This window comes from Octopus bimaculoides, chromosome 3 (assembly GCF_046866305.1).
Source record: "Octopus bimaculoides isolate indiv1 chromosome 3, ASM4686630v1, whole genome shotgun sequence".
NCBI lineage: Eukaryota > Metazoa > Mollusca > Cephalopoda > Octopoda > Octopodidae > Octopus > Octopus bimaculoides.
The window spans coordinates 23,611,028-23,630,284 of NC_142930.1; the positions used below are offsets into that span (position 1 = coordinate 23,611,028).

The 19,257-nt window shown below is 35.4% G+C and overlaps 1 protein-coding gene across 2 annotated transcripts in view; it reads right to left on the bottom strand.

Annotated features, from left to right (window-relative positions):
• Positions 1–19,257, bottom strand: part of LOC106868530 (G protein-coupled receptor GRL101) — a 778,677-nt gene that overhangs the window by 101,959 nt on the left and 657,461 nt on the right. For both annotated transcript variants that reach the window (XM_089348684.1, XM_089348683.1), the window contains exons 13-14: positions 16,250–16,369; positions 3,336–3,447 (exon numbers count right to left, since the gene is read on the bottom strand). In XM_089348684.1, coding sequence (XP_089204810.1) covers positions 3,336–3,447; positions 16,250–16,369 — 232 coding nt within the window. The remainder of the gene's footprint in view (positions 1–3,335; positions 3,448–16,249; positions 16,370–19,257) is intronic.

Here is a 19,257-nt window from a genome sequence, read left to right on the forward strand (position 1 = left end):
TGCGTAGGTGTTATTCTAAACAGCAGTAGTAGTAAAGTAAGGAAGGGGGTGGAGAAGGAGAAGAAAAAAAAGAAGATGAAGAAGAAAAAAGAGAAAGAGAAGAAGAGAAAGAATAATAAGAGAATGCGGGATGTTATGATAGTAGTAGGATGGTCGAGTGACTTAAAAGTCGATCGTTGTGGATTGCAACTGTTTTTTAATGAATTCTTGGGTTTCTCTTTTGAATGCATCATTTTAAATATTTGTGTGTGTGTTATTCTAAGGTCGTGGTAGATACGTTATTTGTTGTAGATGCGTTTGTAATAAAGATAGTCTCTTTACTAATTCGTTGGCTACAGGTTTATCGTCCCTGAATTGATAGAGGGTAAACATTCTGAAGCTTGGATTTTTGTTATGGCGCAAATGTCTATGTGTTGGCTGAATGCTATTTTTCTGTTTTTTTTTTTAAATTTTGATCTGGAATCTGTGCAGAACCATCCTTTGACGTAGACTGTTTTTTGTTAGTGCGTATATCAGGTTCTTCGAAGCACATGTGAAGCTGCTTTTCACTTGAAAACGTGGTCCCTGCTTGAAGGAGAACACTGATCCCTCAATTAAATTGACGCATATCCCACAATTCAGGTTCTCCGAAGCACATGTGAAGTTACTTTTCACTGTGAAACGTTGTCCCTGTTTGAAGGAGAACTCTGATATGTACTATAGTTTCTAATGCAAGCACCATGGACACTCGACTTAATTGTTTTCCATGCTTATCAGTTGAAACCGGTACTGATTTTTTTTTTCTAAAATTATTTTAGCACTTTCTCCCTTGACTTTTTTCCATATACATATCAACTCGTGTGTTCCTTTTCAACCTTCTACACACACACACAAACACACACACACACACACACACACACACACACACACACACATACACACACACACACACATGTATATATATATATATATATATATATATATATATATATATATATATATATATATATATATATATATATATATATATACCTACTTACATTATTGAAATTATGTTGAGCTGCCCATAGCCTTAATTATGTGTTTTGTAAATAGATCTACGCTTCTTATCTCCATAATAAGGAAAATTATTTGGGTTGCTTCTCATACAAAATTTCTGAAGCATTTGTGGTTTAATCAAGGATTCCTTTTCAGAGAAAACGTGAATAGTTATATATTATGCATTATTGTGGACTCCTTATATATTTTATTCACAGTTCACACCCTGTACGCCTAGTTGAGTTATAAGCAGTCTTGTTCACACTTTGCACAAATGCTTTCACGCTTTTTTAACTTCTACGGATTGGAAGACAGAAGTAAGCAGCTTTGAATGTGTATTTGATGAAAAATGAAACTCTTCAATAGAATTTATATTCCGAGCAACCGTAAACTATATCACTTCGTATAAAAACCACATATATTATCATGAACTTTGCAGTTGATTATGTACGAGAGGAAACTAAAATTGTTGATTTGAGTAGATGATTATAGTGACATAGTTACCTGTAACTTCTAGATTCTTATAAGCAGTATATACAGTGTAATAAGCTGAATGATAAAAATAATTTTGCTTTTTTTTCGTTCCGTTTATTACATGAAATATTTACCAAGTGTTTATATTGTATACTCGACTACACTTAATAGGCACTGACACCGTCAAATAAGGATGGATATTCACAAAAATAAATAACCAACAATACCACACATGTATACATAATTTCATATATAAATAAACACACTCTCATGCGTACGCACATTACTTCTGTCTGATCAGTATATTCGATGTCTAAAACAATAATCAAACAAATGATAAACGTCTATACGAATTTGAAACTAAATACGATAAAAAGATTACGAGCGTAAATGCTATAAGTGTGTCATTTTGAAAATTACTAATCGATTCCAATATCTAATACATACATAATTTGCATGCGTATTGACGCTTTACTTACATTTTCTTTATCTCTCGCCTCTCTCCCTACCTCTCTTCCACTTATATACACATACGCACACGCACAAACACTGACCACTTCCCAGCACCAACACCAGCGCACACACTAGCACTGACCACTTGCCAGTACTTACCCCACCATCCACAGACCTACACATGTACACACGTCAATGTCACCAGCCCCCTTCCACACGCACATACACGCTCTCACATACACACGCACGCGCACCTTCGTTTTGAGATCACCACTACTTTATAATCTCCCCTTCTTCCTAGCTCTCCTGTGTCCGCATTGAACACCAACTCAGTGAAAATGGATATATACAACACAAGTGCAACTAACCTCTGTAGAATGAGTGGGAAGAGGGTCGAAATCATCACTCACATTCTTAGGGCCCGTTAAAAGTCTTACGCAGAAAGAATACAAGCGTAGACACGACAAGATAGCCCAAAATCTTCACTGGCTACTGTGCCGGAAGTATGGATATGAGGTAACGGGCTCTTAGTACTAACACACACCGTTATATATATATTTACGCTTATGAATTTGTTTTGCAAGATTCCTGATGTGAAATCGTTGAAACAGATATTGCTATATTTTGAGACGCTCATTTTTTTCTTGTCAAATAAACACATGCACTATATATTCGCCCTTCACTTGTTTATTATTGTTCTTATTTTATCTAATGCCCATTTGTCTGGAAATCTTTCGTCAGACGTCTGTAATCTCTTCTGAGACCCTTTCCACCCAGGTGTATACTCCTGTACTTAGCAAGATATACGTGGATTGATCAGTTAAAAAATATACCTGTTGCTTCCCTATTCAGAACTAGGAAAGTTTTACACAGTGGTAATTATCAAATGCATAGAATATGTTAAGTCTTCATTTTCTTTTTTTAACTCTCAGCTAAGAACGTTGAACAATAGATGCTGTACATCGATAAAGCACACAGACAGACAGACAGACACACACACACATACACACACATGGTCACCCTAAACGTATCCACCTACAAATAACTGTAGCCAGCAAAGAGATTACGTGTGTATCGTTTGTCTTTGTTAAAGTCGTAAAGCAGCATCGAAGACAGGATACGAATCCCCCCACATAAAGCCTTCACGCTGCAGTCGTATTGCACGCTAATACGTAATTTATATAACAAAGTCTTAGTGTTAGCAGATGTATGTAAAAGAGAAATGTGACAGTGTCAAAAGAAAAATAACAGGAGAAAAAACTTATCTAAAAATATTAAAGCAAATATATATAGCTGAACAATTTACATTTGCATGGTCAAATACACATTAACGTACACTCACAAGTACATATAATAAATTATTTAATTGTTGGATGTTTCTGGATACTTACAACTGAATTGATCCTTCATTGTTCTTAGGAACATGAAAAAGGCCGCGATTTGTACAGTTCATTGAGATATCGAAACAAGCGCATTCGTCTGTGGGATACGGACATTTGTAGGCTGGAAAAACGGTAAAATTATATGTATATATATATATATATATATATATATATATATATATATATATATATATGTATGTATATATATATATATATATATATATATATATATATATATATATATATATATATATATATATATATATATATATATATATATATATATATATATATATATATATATATCTGTGTGTGTGTGTGTGTGTGCGTGTATGTATATAAAAATATGTATTTACTTGCAGACGTACCCGGCGTTGCTCGGGATTTAAACAGCATAGTTTGCATATATCGTACAGTTAAGTTGAAATATGATATGGGGACGTGTAGCATTGTCGACAAAACATTTTTAGAGTAAATGAAGGGCTAATTGGACTAAGTGACATGTCATGCATCCATCTTAAAGATTCCAGGCCCTAACGTTGTCATAGAAAAGTGGGTGGGAGTATGTGATTTTTGAACGCACCAAAATGTTCTCAGTGGGTATAGACTCCTTCGTGGTTGTAGGCGGCGATACTACGCTGAACAATCAGCAGACAATAACTACGCCTATGTGATGAATTAAACCTGTGGGCGTGCTCAACAGCACCGCATGAGAGAAGTCTACATGAAAGAAATGTCGTGGTAGGGTGAGGATTGGCTGAAGCTGTTAATACAGCATTCCTGGCCAGGCGAATACTACGCTGGTCATCGCTTTCCATTGCTCTTGCAGTAGCTGCACATACAGCATTTTATAATTGTCTAATGGAAGTCTCATGTGAGGATTCATTTGCTCTCCTTCTTTTCAATTTCTCTGCTACCGCCGTTTTCGGAGGCATTATGTCAAAAAATATGATGTAATAAACTAAGATGGCAATTATACGTTAATAATGAAATTTCAATAAAAAAAAGGTAAATAATATCAATATCTTAGCAAATTTCAAGAATAGTTACTTCACAAAAAGTTACTTCTCTTCTTCACAGTACTCATACTTACATCAGGAAAGGGGGGTTTTCTAGCTCTAGAGGCCCCACTACTCATTATGTGAAAACTTTTAAGAATCTAAAACTATCTCTGGAACATAAGTAATGTATGTTCCCAGTTTGAAGAAGTGAAGCATGTTTACAAACACACGCACACACACGCACACACACACACACACACACACACACACACACACACACACACACACACACACACACACACACACACACACACACACACAAACTAAGTTATATATATATATAAAACTAGGTTTGATCAAGACGTATCCGGACTGTCAACATAGTAACGAAGATAAAGCACGCAGAGTAAAGCCGCTTGGCACAGATTGATTTTCTTGGCCCACACTGACTCTGCTGTGCATGTGCACTAAGTTTTAACGTTCTAGCTCACTTCTGCGTATGTAGCATGTAATCGTCGAATTGACGATAACAGAACAAGTTGTCACGCCGACGCCTGCTCAGAGGCGTACACGAAGTTGCAGAAAGTGTATGGAGAGGAATGTATGAGCGCAAACAAGTGTATGAGGGGTTCAGACGATGACCGAGAAAATGTCGATATTGACGAACGTTTCGGGAGACCCACAACCAACAGATCTGAGAAAACCATTGCAGATGTGAGTACAGCTGTGAGTGGAAATCATCGAATCACCATCCGTGAGTTATTAGAGAATCTGTAGATTAGTTACGGTTCAGTTTAGCCCATAATCACTGAATATCTGGGTATCAGACCCGTGTATGTCAAGTTGCTCCAGAACTGACGAAAGAGACATACGGGTTTCAGCTGCACAAGATCAGATTTACCATGGTACCAAGGATTCTTTCCTACCCCAGTTACGAAAGAACCCGGATATTATAATGTGGCGTGAAAGAAAGAGAGTGGTGAATGAATCTAGTCAAGTTAAAGGTTCCTCATGAAGATAACATGGACACCGCTCGGGCTCGAAATATTGACCGAGGAATGTGAAAACGCAGACTGGAAAAACGGAGCATTTTCCAATCGAAGTCGGATGTAGAGGATTCGTTGGACACCGTGTGCGGCGACTGCTGTTATCGCTAGGCCTTACTCATCGTAAAGCAAATACCACCATGAGCGATATCCAAAATTCAGTGGAAAACGTTAGCCACTGAATTTGGTTAAAGAAGAGACGATGAGCGATAGCTAGAAGAATATTGAACGATATCTGATAACCAGTTGAGCTAGTATGTGTAGACCTCATGTCATAGAGGAGGCCGGTGCGCAATGATGCTGGCGAGAGGTAGGCTCCGAAACGGCGTGCATTCTTTCCTTATGGTCTCATACACTTGCTGGCTTCCGGTATGCGGAGCTATCGACTGGTAGGACATGCAAGTACAAGTTTTTTTTTCAAAACGTCTATGTTAATACAATTGAAACAGTTGTTGGATTTTTAAGGTGCCGTCTAAAATAAAGACTTTCTTCGTGCATATTATTGATTGATGTTAATACTCTGAATTTCGTACCTGCCATACATGAACATTTACTTGGGATTTGCTTCCTACATACATTTACTGCTATCTACTTGTTCGAAATTTAACCTCATTCCTTTATACTGAGTGCTTGCTTGATATCTGCCAGGACTTTTTAATCCCAGTTTTTTGTTACTTTTTAATCCCAGTTTTTTGTTATATATATATATATATATATAATATATATATATATATATATATATATATATATATATATATATATATATATATATATATATATATATATATATATATATATATATATATATATATATATATATATATATATATATATATATATATATATATATATATATATATATATATATATATAGTTTCAGCTTAGAGCTGCGGCCATGCTGATGCACCACCATGTTGCTACACTGTTATTACAGGGAGCCTCTTACAATATGTGGCACTTGGTGAAGAATGGAGTTTGATTTAGCAACCCTCATTTGCACCTCCTGCCGCGAGGTAGGTTCATCTGGGACTCTCGATAGGAAGAGGTCCAGCTTTGATTTAAAAACTCCTACATCTACTTTGTGCAGATTCCTCAGGCTCTTTGGGAGAATATTAAAAAGCTGTGGGACCCTGAATCCCAACTGGTCCTGAAGCGCGATGGCATTGCTAGGATCTTTGGCACTATGCAGGGTCGTCCCGTTCTGGCATTGGTGTAGCTTTCAATGCCAAAATTTGGCACAATTCCTTCCAGGATCTTCCAGATGTATATTACCGCATACCTCTCCCGCCTTCTCTCCAGGGAGTAGAGTCTTAGCTGTTTCAGCCGTTCCCAGTAGCTGAGCAGTTGCAAAGAGACAATCGTCTTTGTGAATCTCCTCTGGATTGCTTCAAGGTCTGCCGTTAATTGCAGACTGGTGGGTGACCACAGCTGTGAGCAGTAATCTAGGCGGCTGAGGACGAATGTCCTCCAGAGGATCATCATGGTTTCCTTATCTCTGGTTCTTAATGTTCTCAGGATCCATCCAGCCAATCGTCTGCACTTTGTTGCCATTCTGGTAATGTGAACTTGGAAAGAGATATCATCACTCATGTCGATACCCATGTCTCTCACTGATTTAGGCTCTGGGGTTGAAATTCCCTGTGGACCAGTGTACTCTGTAAGTTTCATATTCAGTTTTGGACGTTGGTAGCGCAGGGCTTGGAATTTTTCAGCATTAAACTGCATATTATTGTCCTCAGCCCATCTGTAAACTGAGTCCAATTCCTGCTGCAGGTGTGCAACATCACTGGGGTTCTGTATTTTCTGCGAGACTTTTGTATCGTCTGCGTAGCTTGCAAGAGTGGCTATCCGGGCACTTGAAGGCATATCTGAGAGAGCGACTATAAAAAGCAATGGTCCCAAGACAGTGCCCTGTGGAACACCGCTCATTATTTGTGTTTTCATAGAGGTGGCTCCATTAGCCACTACTGCCTGACTTCTATCTTTCAGAAAGTCATGTAACCACTCTCCAAGTTTTCCAGCTATGCCAAGATCACGCAGTTTGTGGCATATCACACCATGATCCACTTTGTCAAAAGCTTTTGCAAAATCAAGGTATATTACGTCCACATTTGAGTTGTTGAGTAACTGCCTCAACACCCAGTTATATATTTGCAAGACGTATATATATATATATATATATATATATATATATATATATATATATATATATATATATATATATATATATATATATATATATATATATATAAATATATATATATATATATATATATATATATATATATATATATATATATATATATATATAAATATATATATATATATATATATATATATATATATATATATATATATATATATATATATATATATATATATATATATATATATATATATATATATATAAACGTAATCAAGATAAACATAATATATATATATATATATAAACATAATCAATTTATAAACGGCTAGGTACAATGTGATGCCACAATGGAGAAATTCAATCGTCACTGTGACTAAGGTTACCGACGCATCTACATTGCTAGAAATAAGAGTTAAATTACTCTTAATGCTATAGGAACAGTGCAGATGCATACATAGTGACAATGGAAGCAATCGCCCCATACCGAGCCGTAAATTTCTAGACTAGACGTCTAGTTTCCTCTAACCGTAATCATCATCAGTGAGGACTGCTCGAATGGCACATGTTGGGCTATTCCACCTGTATATATATATATATATATATATATATATATATATGTTAATTCTCTAAATGCATACATACATAAATTCTTACACACACATATGTACATACACAATAACACATATATTTACTATAGGTGTCGAAATTCTTGTGACATTCGGTCGATAACTGATGAGTGATGTCATCTCATATGCGTGGAGCGTGTATGTTTCTGTTATTTCGTACATTACCCCGCCACTGTACCAGATATTTTACCACACAAATATATATATATATATATATATATATATATATATATATATATATATATATATATATATATATATACATATATATACATACACACACACATATATATGGTATATATATGGTATATATATATATATATATATATATATATATATATATATATATATATATATTTGTGTGGTAAAATATCTGGTACAGTGGCGGGGTAATGTACGAAATAACAGAAACATACACGCTCCACGCATATGAGATGACATCACTCATCAGTTATCGACCGAATGTCACAAGAATTTCGACACCTATAGTAAATATATGTGTTATTGTGTATGTACATATGTGTGTGTAAGAATTTATGTATGTATGCACTGAGTATGTGCGTGTTTATACACATATCAAATAACTACATAGCCTATGAATCAGTAGAAGTTCTTTTCCTCATTCGCCATATTGTATAGTGGAATAGAAACTGTTTTCTATTTATCTCCGTAAAAAGAGAAAACGAAATTCATTTGATTGGTTGTGAGCTTAATTGCAATTCTTTTCAGAGGTCATGCACCCACATTTTGATGACGAAGGAGACATAAATCATATAGTTATTTATAATGTAACTAAACATAATGACTCCAAGACACCATTAACTCTAATTAGAATGAATATTTATTTGCTAGCAACTTGCTAAAATAATTGAATACTGATACAGAGATAAAGTGTATTTCAGATAATGGATATATGATATAGAGGATAAGGCATCAAGCGGTAATAAGTTTTAACGTATATCGAGATGTGTAATCGAATCATTTGACTTATAAACAAAGGCCTATATATTTTAAAAATTCTCCGAGAACAAAAACAGAAAAGACAACAGCAAAACAAAATAAAAAAGAAGATATTGGTAGAGTGGTTTCAAAGTATATATAGGAAAATCAGGGCGTAAATTGTCTAAACAGAGCTCTAATATCGAAATACGTTAGAGAATCACCATTTATTCTTTCCTCAGGGATATTACAAACTGATATGGCATATTCTCCAATATATTTTATTTCACAACACATTGATGGCTATATTGCTGATATAGTTTCCTTTTCAACATAAAAAGTATCATTAATATCAATGAGTGGCTGTGTGGTAAGTAGCTTTCTTACCAACCACATGGTTCCGGGTTCAGTCCCACTGCGTGGCACCTTGGGCAAGTGTCTTCTACTATAGCCTCGGGCCGACCAAAGCCTTGTGAGTGGATTTGGTAGACGGAAACTGAAAGAAGCTCGTCGTATATATGTATATGTATATATGTATGTGTGTGTGTTTGTGTGTCTGTGTTTGTCCCCCTAGCATTGCTTGACAACCGATGCTGGTGTGTTTATGTCCCCGTAACTTAGCGGTTCGGCAAAAGATACCGATAGAATAAGTACTAGGCTTACAAAGAATAAGTCCCGGGGTCGATTTGCTCGACTAAAGGCGGTGCTCCAGCATGGCCGCAGTCAAATGACTGAAACAAATAAAAGAAAAAAAGAATATATATATATATATATATATATATATATATATATATATGAGCGTTGTTGTTCGCTTGAAGCAATGTAGTACACAAGTAGAAAGGAAGTAGAAGAAAGCAGACGAAGAAATGTCTAGTTACATCTTGAGTAAAGTATTCCATTTGAGATTGCTCGGAAATTATTTCGACACTTTGATTCCATCTCTCTCTTTCACTCTCTCCTCCTCTCTCTCTCTCTCTCCCCCCCACACACGCACACATACAGACACACACACACAGACTCACGTACACACACATTATTTTGCAACAGTTTTGATTCGGCTCGATGCGACTGAATGTTTTGCAGGCTTCTAACAGAAATCCGGATCGTCTAGGTTTATATTGCCGAATGAAGAAACATACGAAATCGAAAGTGGCTAGAGGGAGTCCAAGTTGGCTACTGGACAGTGAGCTGCTGCTGATCACATGGTACTGTTAGAAATAAGATTAGCATTTCAGTGACACTAGAAGCATTAGATAAGAGAATTTCTTGAACCGCGTGGCTGGACAGGAAGCTGGCAACATCTTGATGTCTGGCAAGCTGACAGAAGCAAGGACCACAAGTGTGTGTATCAGACGTATAAGTGCGTGTTATTGGTTTTATGAGTGTGTGAGTGGGTAGTGAGTTCAAGAGCGATGTAGCCAAAATACTCAAAGATCTGAAACTAAAACGTAAGCAGTTGCCCTCAAAATAATCAATTCTTTCGTTATACCATTCAGAGTTAATCCCCAAAATTCAAAGCAAACGATGTAAGCCTTACATGTAAATAACAATTCAGTAATTGGTTTGGTCACTAACTTAGTGATCAAGCCACTTAGTGACTTATCTCCTGATTTGTGCAAATAGATCGCAGCAATTACGATAAGGTATCATGACTAGAGCAGTGATAACAATTATCTGCTTTCTAGAGGTTTCAAAGAACGTACTATCTATCATAGTTACACGCAATCCATCATATTTGAACATTTTGGGTATATGCACAGGAAAATCTTTAACCCCCAAAATCGCTGAAAATATGCTGCTCGATATTGGCACTCCTTCAGTAATACTCTAGCACTAGCATCTGCTAACACATACATACATACATGCATGCATACATACATACATACATACATACATGAACATTCTAACCACCGTCATCAAAAGATCATCAAAATACAGAATTTGTCTTGCCACTTAGAAAAATAGAAAATTCAAGAACGCATTCACCAGCACTGGTTATATATAACTGACTGTCAATCAATTTAAGAAACGAAACTATTAGCATAGATATTTGTAATAATTCAAAGCGGATTATCTACAATATTTAGATACTTAGATAAAATTTATATTGAATGAAATGTGTTATGTAGTATTTGAGCCATAGAAGGTCCATCAATTCTGCAGTACGAGACCAAAATATTGAAATAAACACAAAGTAGTAATTGCTTCATGCATTCACATGCTTTAAATCTACTGAAATACTATCAAGACATGCGAACAATATTAACAAGTTTTCGTTCACCGTCAAATAATAGTTTGCAACTTAAATATTAAGAATCGTTTCTATTATAAGCACAAAGCCTGGAATTTGGTGGGAAGTGGTTTAGTCGATTTCATTCACCCAGCATCAACTGGTATTGATTTTATCGACCCCGATAGGATGAGAGACAAAGTCGACCACGGTGAGATTTGAACTCGAAGTGTAAAGTCGAAAGAAATGTTGCTAAGCATTTTGCCCGGCCTACTAACGATTCTGCTTGCACGATTCCTTCATAAATAATAATAATTATCACCTCCACACAGTAACAAATGCTATTTTCCAAACAATAAATTGGATAGCTCTCGTTTTAAAATGCACAAACATGATTGTTTTTTCTTTTTATAAAATATATTATCTAATTCACCGCTGCCATACCCTTTCAACATATGCACAGGCTTGTGGTTTAACACATTTCATAATGTGACGCAGATATAGATTTATATCCCATTTATATGATTTCCATAAATCCAACAGCTAAAGAATATACGTCTTACATCTCAGGTAAAGCACCCACTGAAACACACCATGCTCACAGAAACGCTGACGTTTAAGCCAAACTATGTAATATAGTTAACTTTCAATCATTCTGCCTGCTCGTAACGTTAAAAGTAGTAGTAATAGCACGCGCGCGTGCACCTACGCATGTGTATTTACATTGTCTGCAAAGAAAGATAAGATGCTCAGTACAATAAATGACTAATGATAAATTGGCTTATAAATAAATAAAATAAAATAAAACAGAAGATGCGCTGATGAGAATATGAAAATAGTAAACGTTAAAACAAGCATTTATGGAGCTCCGTAGAATAACAGACAAGTTTGACCTCGGCGAGTTTTAAGCTTTGAATATAAAGTAACGTACTCTGATGCCATAAGGAATTTTTAGTGATATAACAATGTTTAGGGAAAATTGGGAAAATTGATTTGACAGTTTCCATCTACATGTTGTATTCAGATAACATGAAAGGTGAGAGTTTTATCCTCTACTTCAAATGTACTGATATTAACGAAAGCTTGTTGAAATCAAAACTACCAAATTAATTAAAAAATATACGTAATTCGGTAAACTACAATATAATATTTATACATTCTCACACATATATTTATAATTGACTTCGTTTCTCTAAGATCTCTGTGTCCGTTCTGCTCCAATATGCTCGAAATGTAAACTCGGTGCCTGAAATCGGATGGAAATGGAGCAGAATCTGAAGTTGGCTTCTCTAGGTCTGCTGGAACTTTAGAGCAGCAGAAACGTTTACTAGGAGTAATAATTAAACGCCCGCCACATAGTCATTCAATTATTCAGAAATGGTAAGGAAATCTCATCTACTTCGCACATTACTATCTTACAAATTAAAGGTTACATTGAATAATGTAATTCTAAAATAACTGTATCTGTAAAAGGAAACTAGGGCTGCATGACTGCATTGCTGGGTAAACTCGATCAGCGTAGACTGGGACTAATCAATAACAACACTCAATAAAACTCCAGAAGCATTAGCTATAACTTTCTTTAAGTGATTATATCATTTGTGTAATTCATATTATTTAAAAATGGGCAGTTATTTTAGAGGGTCAGTGATCACCTTCTGGTCATTACACTCACTATGATCGATTTGGCTTTGCTTTGAACTCGACTGCGTTGTGGTTTGTGTAAATGACATCTACAATAACCTCGAGACGACCAAAACCTTGTAAGTAAAAATGAACAAACAAGAAGAGTGAGCATCCCCATGGTGGAATAAATGCAATGTGTCGTGATTTCTTCATATCTACCACTAGTATAAGAGAAATTGATACGATCTTAAACACTATCTTTCCACTCTGATCAAGCCATGGAAAGAAATTTTTCATACATATGAAGTCTCAAAAATGTTTACCAGTAATATGTCTGAATTTAGATTCTATATTCTAGTTAACTGACATCGCGAAGACAAGAATAAATTATTTACATCTACTCCAGAGTCCCATCGTTTGCTGTTCAAATTATAGATTTTATGTTACATATGCCATGGTTAATGAATTATCTGGAATAATCATCTCGTTGTAGTCAACCATTTATGACTTCTAGTCAGTGAATATGGTATTAATTTACTGTCTGGTATTTCCACATTCTAAAAAAGAACTTTTGGTTCCATTAAGGCCAACTCTAGTAGAAACTCTTAATATACGGTTATTAACTGTTTTTAGATAAAGTAATTAGTTCTCATTAGCTTAGTCAGCCTAGTAATAAATATATGCATATAAGAGCTATTAAATACTCTGAACAGTGGAGTACCGAGTTCAGTTTGTATCTTAGATATGCGGTGTAGCTTGGAGAGCAATTAGCTCCAAGGGGCTGCCCTTTACTAGAAACATTTTATGGAAAGAAAATATTCTGCAGTGTTTCAATGACACCAAAAGTTAAAAAATTGATCATTATGCGTACAGCTTATGCCTGTAAATTCGATAATGATGTAGAATATTTTCTCTAAATGTAGAACGATTATTATATGTTAGAGATGGTAAATTAGTAAATAAATGGTACATTTGAAAATTGCTATAATTGAATTGTCCCTTGCTGATTTAGGTTTACCGGACTAGAAAAAAATCTTATGACGTCCAATATTCTGATATTTTCTTAGGGAAGAATGTGAATTCACACAAATGATTGGTTATAACAATAAAGCTTGTCTGAACATTTTGCATCAGTAAATTGTTCTAAGTTTCATATAAGGTAAAGTTCACGTGCTGACCTTTGTAAATTATATAAATCTGTAGGAAATGGTTTGTTTTGTTTTACGGATCAGAGAATGAAATCAATTGTCTTTCTTATATTTATTTGAACATAATTCAAACGTAAAATATCGAAATGGCACGGGCATTATGTTGATATTTTAGATAGAATACTTTATTCAATATTTCTTCAGTTATCTGACTGTAAGAAATAAATAGCAGATCATCGAGGAAATTTTCTTGTCATTGATGTCTGTCTTATTACAGAGGAGGTTTCTGTTAGCCAATTTGATTTGCAGCATGAATCAGGAGTTACGCATTGATTCTCAAGAGGTCCTTCAAGATTCAGAAAACATAAATGTGCCGTTTTTCTTTTATTTATAGTGACAAACAACTGACTCCATAGGATATTGTTTTTGTTCCTTTGTATAGTGCCAATGTACCACTGGTCATTGGAGTCATAATCAAGCCGAATTTGTTTTCCCAGAAACCTTATATCAAAAGTTATATTATTCAATGAATTCTATTTTTTTCTTTGAAAGACAGCAGAATGTGATTTGGTGATAATGTCTGTTGTTTCTAGCAGATTAAGCCACAGCACACAGACTCTCATTTTGGGTCACTTGGGATATCATTGTATCAGCTATTGGTTCTTATCTCATCATTAGAGTACTTGATATCCTGAGATGCAACAAATTAACGTACTGTATATTGTTCGATACGCTATGGTTTCTATTAGTATTCGAGATAATAGACAAAACCAGAAATATTGCACAAATAAGCGGAATAGCGGAATTATAGATTTTCTTTCAGTAAAAGAATACCATTTATGGGCACCTAAGACCCACGTATCTGTACAGTTTTTATACTCTCCAATACATCTATTTTTGTAGTGATTCAAACAATTGATGGCAGTGCTGTAGCATTGTCTCAACTCAGTGGTTAAAACCAGTAAAAGAAAAAAGAATAAAGTGCAATAAAATTTTAAGCAAAAGTCCTAAAGCAAGAAGCCTCTAAAAGAGAGAACGTCGATGCAGTTTCAAACATCGGTTAAAACAATGTCCTTTCCCATAATGTGCTAGACAAAGACAGCAAATTTACAGCTTCATTTCACATTTCTACTGTTCTTCAATATAGAATTGTGTCTCATTAGCATTATATTGATGCCAGGTTTCAATTTATATTCCCAGATGAAATGTTTTCATTTCATTTATATCGTAAAAAAAACTCTTAAGATTTATGAAAACCATAAGAGAATCTTCGCATAAAAGAAACCAAACAAATTCAGTCAATTCGTGTTCCTTGCATTAAGTCTGTCTGTCATAAAATGTTGAATAAGAATTGGGCAAAAATATAGACAAAGAAAATAAGATTGGCATGGCAGGAAAAAATATTACATCACCTGATTCATGTCAAAGACTCTTTATTATTCAATTTCATATTGTCATTACCAATGATATTAATGGCAGAAACGTAATTATGAGATGTTTTAAAGTGACTCACCTTCATATGCAACAAAACTGTAATTCGCTCAATCGTTTTGCTCTGGAAGAATTTTCTTTCTGTCGTTTTTGTCATTGGCTCGCTTTACATATCCACAGGATTTCTATTGCAATACCAGTCATAAGAACTTCGCCAAACAATCGCAACATACTAATGTGCGATTGCTAGAAAGGCTATATGCTATTCGCACAGGTTTTGAAATGATAGTTTTACAATTCCTGTTTAGCTAAAAGATAGCCAAACGATCAATAACCGAAGACATGTATGCATTTATTTAAAGAATAGTGTAAGATGGAAAACAGTCTCTTTTGCTTCCTATCTTTAAGACTGACTAGGTATGATTTAAGGGAGATGTGGCCGGTTTTCTATTCATTTCGAATAACCACGTAGAGCTTCCCTTACTTGCCCTATTTTAACTTATCGTCGATAAAATAAGGACAAGAATCATTGAAATGCTGCAATAAATTTAGTCATAGATACACTCACTCAAAACAACGGTGTAAGAAATCAACTGATTTTGATTGGCAATTCAGTTACATCTTCACCATTTTCAGACTTTACATAATCCAATGCATCGCTGGAATAAAACATCAAATAAAGAATTTCACGAAATAAATTAGAAACAGATGATAATTTCTACCAACTTACCACAATGAAATTCGTCCCATTTTGACATTAGGCAATCCGTTTTCCCGTTGCACACCTGTTTTTGTGTAATACAGTAAGCATTGCGACATTTAAACTGATCCGACTCACACTTTGTGTTTCCTACAAAAAGAAAAAAATATACATAAAAATATACATGCACACATACATACGTACATATCTACATCTGCCTTACGTATCTACCTTCACACACATGTTTGTATGGATATGTCTGATTTATACAATAATATACCTAGATAAGGCTTGTTGCTTAGAGGGGAACAATCTCAGTGAAGATCCAGTGTTTCACGAGAACAATAGACGCCCTAGATACATGAACGTTGTTGACTCGATACAAATATTTTAATCACCAACTCTTAACATGGACATGATCTATTAATCTGATTGCAATATGATAGCATATGTACTTAAATATCGATTAGAAAAATAGCTTGTGAGTGTTATAGGTGTAATCGATGTAATCAAATTACCCACCCCTCCGAACTTGATGGCCTTGTGCCAAAATTTGATATTACTCATACTGAAGGTGGCGAGCTAGCAGAATCATTTGCATGCCGGAAAAAAAGCTTAGCGGCATTTTGTCAATCTTCACGTTCTGAGTTCAAATTCCGTCGAGGTAAACTTTTTCTTTCATCCCTTCGGTGTCGATAAAATAAGTACCAGTTGAGCAATTGGGGCTCTGTCCCGAACTTGCTGGCCTTGTACCAAAATTTCAAACCGATATTACTCCAACTGTTTCTTTGAGTAGCAGGCCCTTCCAACGATGTGGTACATATTTTTAGATGTATAGAATCATTTAAAAGTGAAATATTATGTTCACGAAAATAGTACACTGACAAGATGGTAAGCATGGTAACTAGGCCATTTGATCTCTCATTTGGAATAATTATCTATATATAAACTGTAAATATATTTGAGTTCAATGATTCATTGACGTTTGACATTGAAAGCTGAAAACAGGAAATAACATCCTTCAAAAAATAACAGTAACTGATGAAATTTCAGAATTACAAAGCAATGAAATTGAGGTCTTTGAAGTAATGTATTCACTAAATTTTCAATGAAGTCGTTTGAAAATACAGCAAAAACTCTATAAGCGACATGACTATAATGTAAAACGTTTGGTTTATTTCATTGAATGCTTTAATAAAATGCAATAAGAAAACAGTTAAACGTGGAGAACAATTCAATGGAAGAATGGGTCGTGTTAATAAAGTAAGTTTTTGCACTATATATCGAGAATAATTGCTTCAATAAAGAGACATTACAACATTACACATAAAAAGGTAGATGTTGTAACCGTCAATAGACACACACATACACACATACAGACACACGTACATGCGCGCACGCACACACACACACACACACACACACACGCACACACATACACGCGCACACACACACACGTACACTCATATACACACACGCACTCACTCACAAATTCGTGTAGACGAGTACTTAGTACTTAATATATATTGCTGAAGTCACTCATTGCAACAAGTTCTTACATCTCCATATATAAATATACAGATTTGCACACACACACACACACACACACACACACACACACACACACACACGCACACGCGCGCGCACACACACACACACTAACAAACACACATACACGCACATATACATCTATAAATATAAATATATTAACGATGTTGATGTATTATTAGAAGGCCGAATACTGTATTATTCACGTTGAGAGATCCTCTAATAAAAGCGCATGGTACTAAGAGCACAAACATATATCGTTAGCAAATGGGAACTGTCTGCCATGGGCGTCTCTCTAGCTAGATCACGTGATATCAACATATTGCGCTGGTATTTACTCGCCGAATTTAAAGCTCCCGTCTATCACTAAGACATGATAACAGACATATGCGCATAAAATTACGTGCTAACATATACACACATATATGCACGCACACATACATGCACATGCACATACACATACACAAACACGCACACACACACACACACACACACACTCACACACACACACACACACACAAACAAGCACACAAACCAACAAACATACACAAGTATATACATACATATATATATATATATATATATATATATATATATATATATATATATATATGTGTGTGTGTGTGTGTGTGTGACAATTATTCGGTAGCCATGATAAAACTCCGAGTTTCGGATGTCGTAATGGAAACCCATGCCGGCATCTCTTCAGTTATCGGGCCATCAAAACAATGCTATGAAATGACCGTTAAACCAAGGGAAATTACTGTGATTGACCGTTATTAAGACAAAAGAAAATGACCGCACATACCCGCATGCATGCACACATCCACACGCGCGCACATGCGAGTATGTACGTATATAGACGTGTATAAGAACCTTTTTGTGTGCGTGTGTGTCTGTGAGTGCGTGCGCGTGTATGTATAAACTTCTTTGGGCGAATGTGTGGGTGCGCATGTGTATATTTCAAGCGTGTGTGGACGAGCATATACACACAGGCATATGTATGTAGGTGTGCGTGCGCGCTTGTGTATTTGTGGACATGCGCGCTTACGCGATTGCTATGAACATTTTTACTCCCTTACCTTTACTCCCTCCCCTTACTTAGCAGTCATTCTAATAGCTCTTTTGTCTTAATAACGGTCAACCACACAGTAATTTCCCTTTGTTTAACTGTCATTTTCATAGCATTGTTTTTGATGGCCCGATAACTGGAGAGATGCCGGCATGGGCTTCCGCCGCGACATCCGAAACTCGGAGTTTTATCATGGCTACCATTCTAAAAGTTTAGAATTTAAAATAAAAATTTAAAAGTTAGAAATTACATTGACGGCAGTGAGAAACCTTAATGAGAAATTTAAAAGTGAGAGAAGTATATTTGTTTTAAGAGTCCTAAGGTAATAACAGGTAAGAGGTTTTTCTACGGCCATTTCAGGAGTCCACTTGTCCTGGAAAGTTGTGAATTTTATAATCCACTTATTGACAATGTCCCC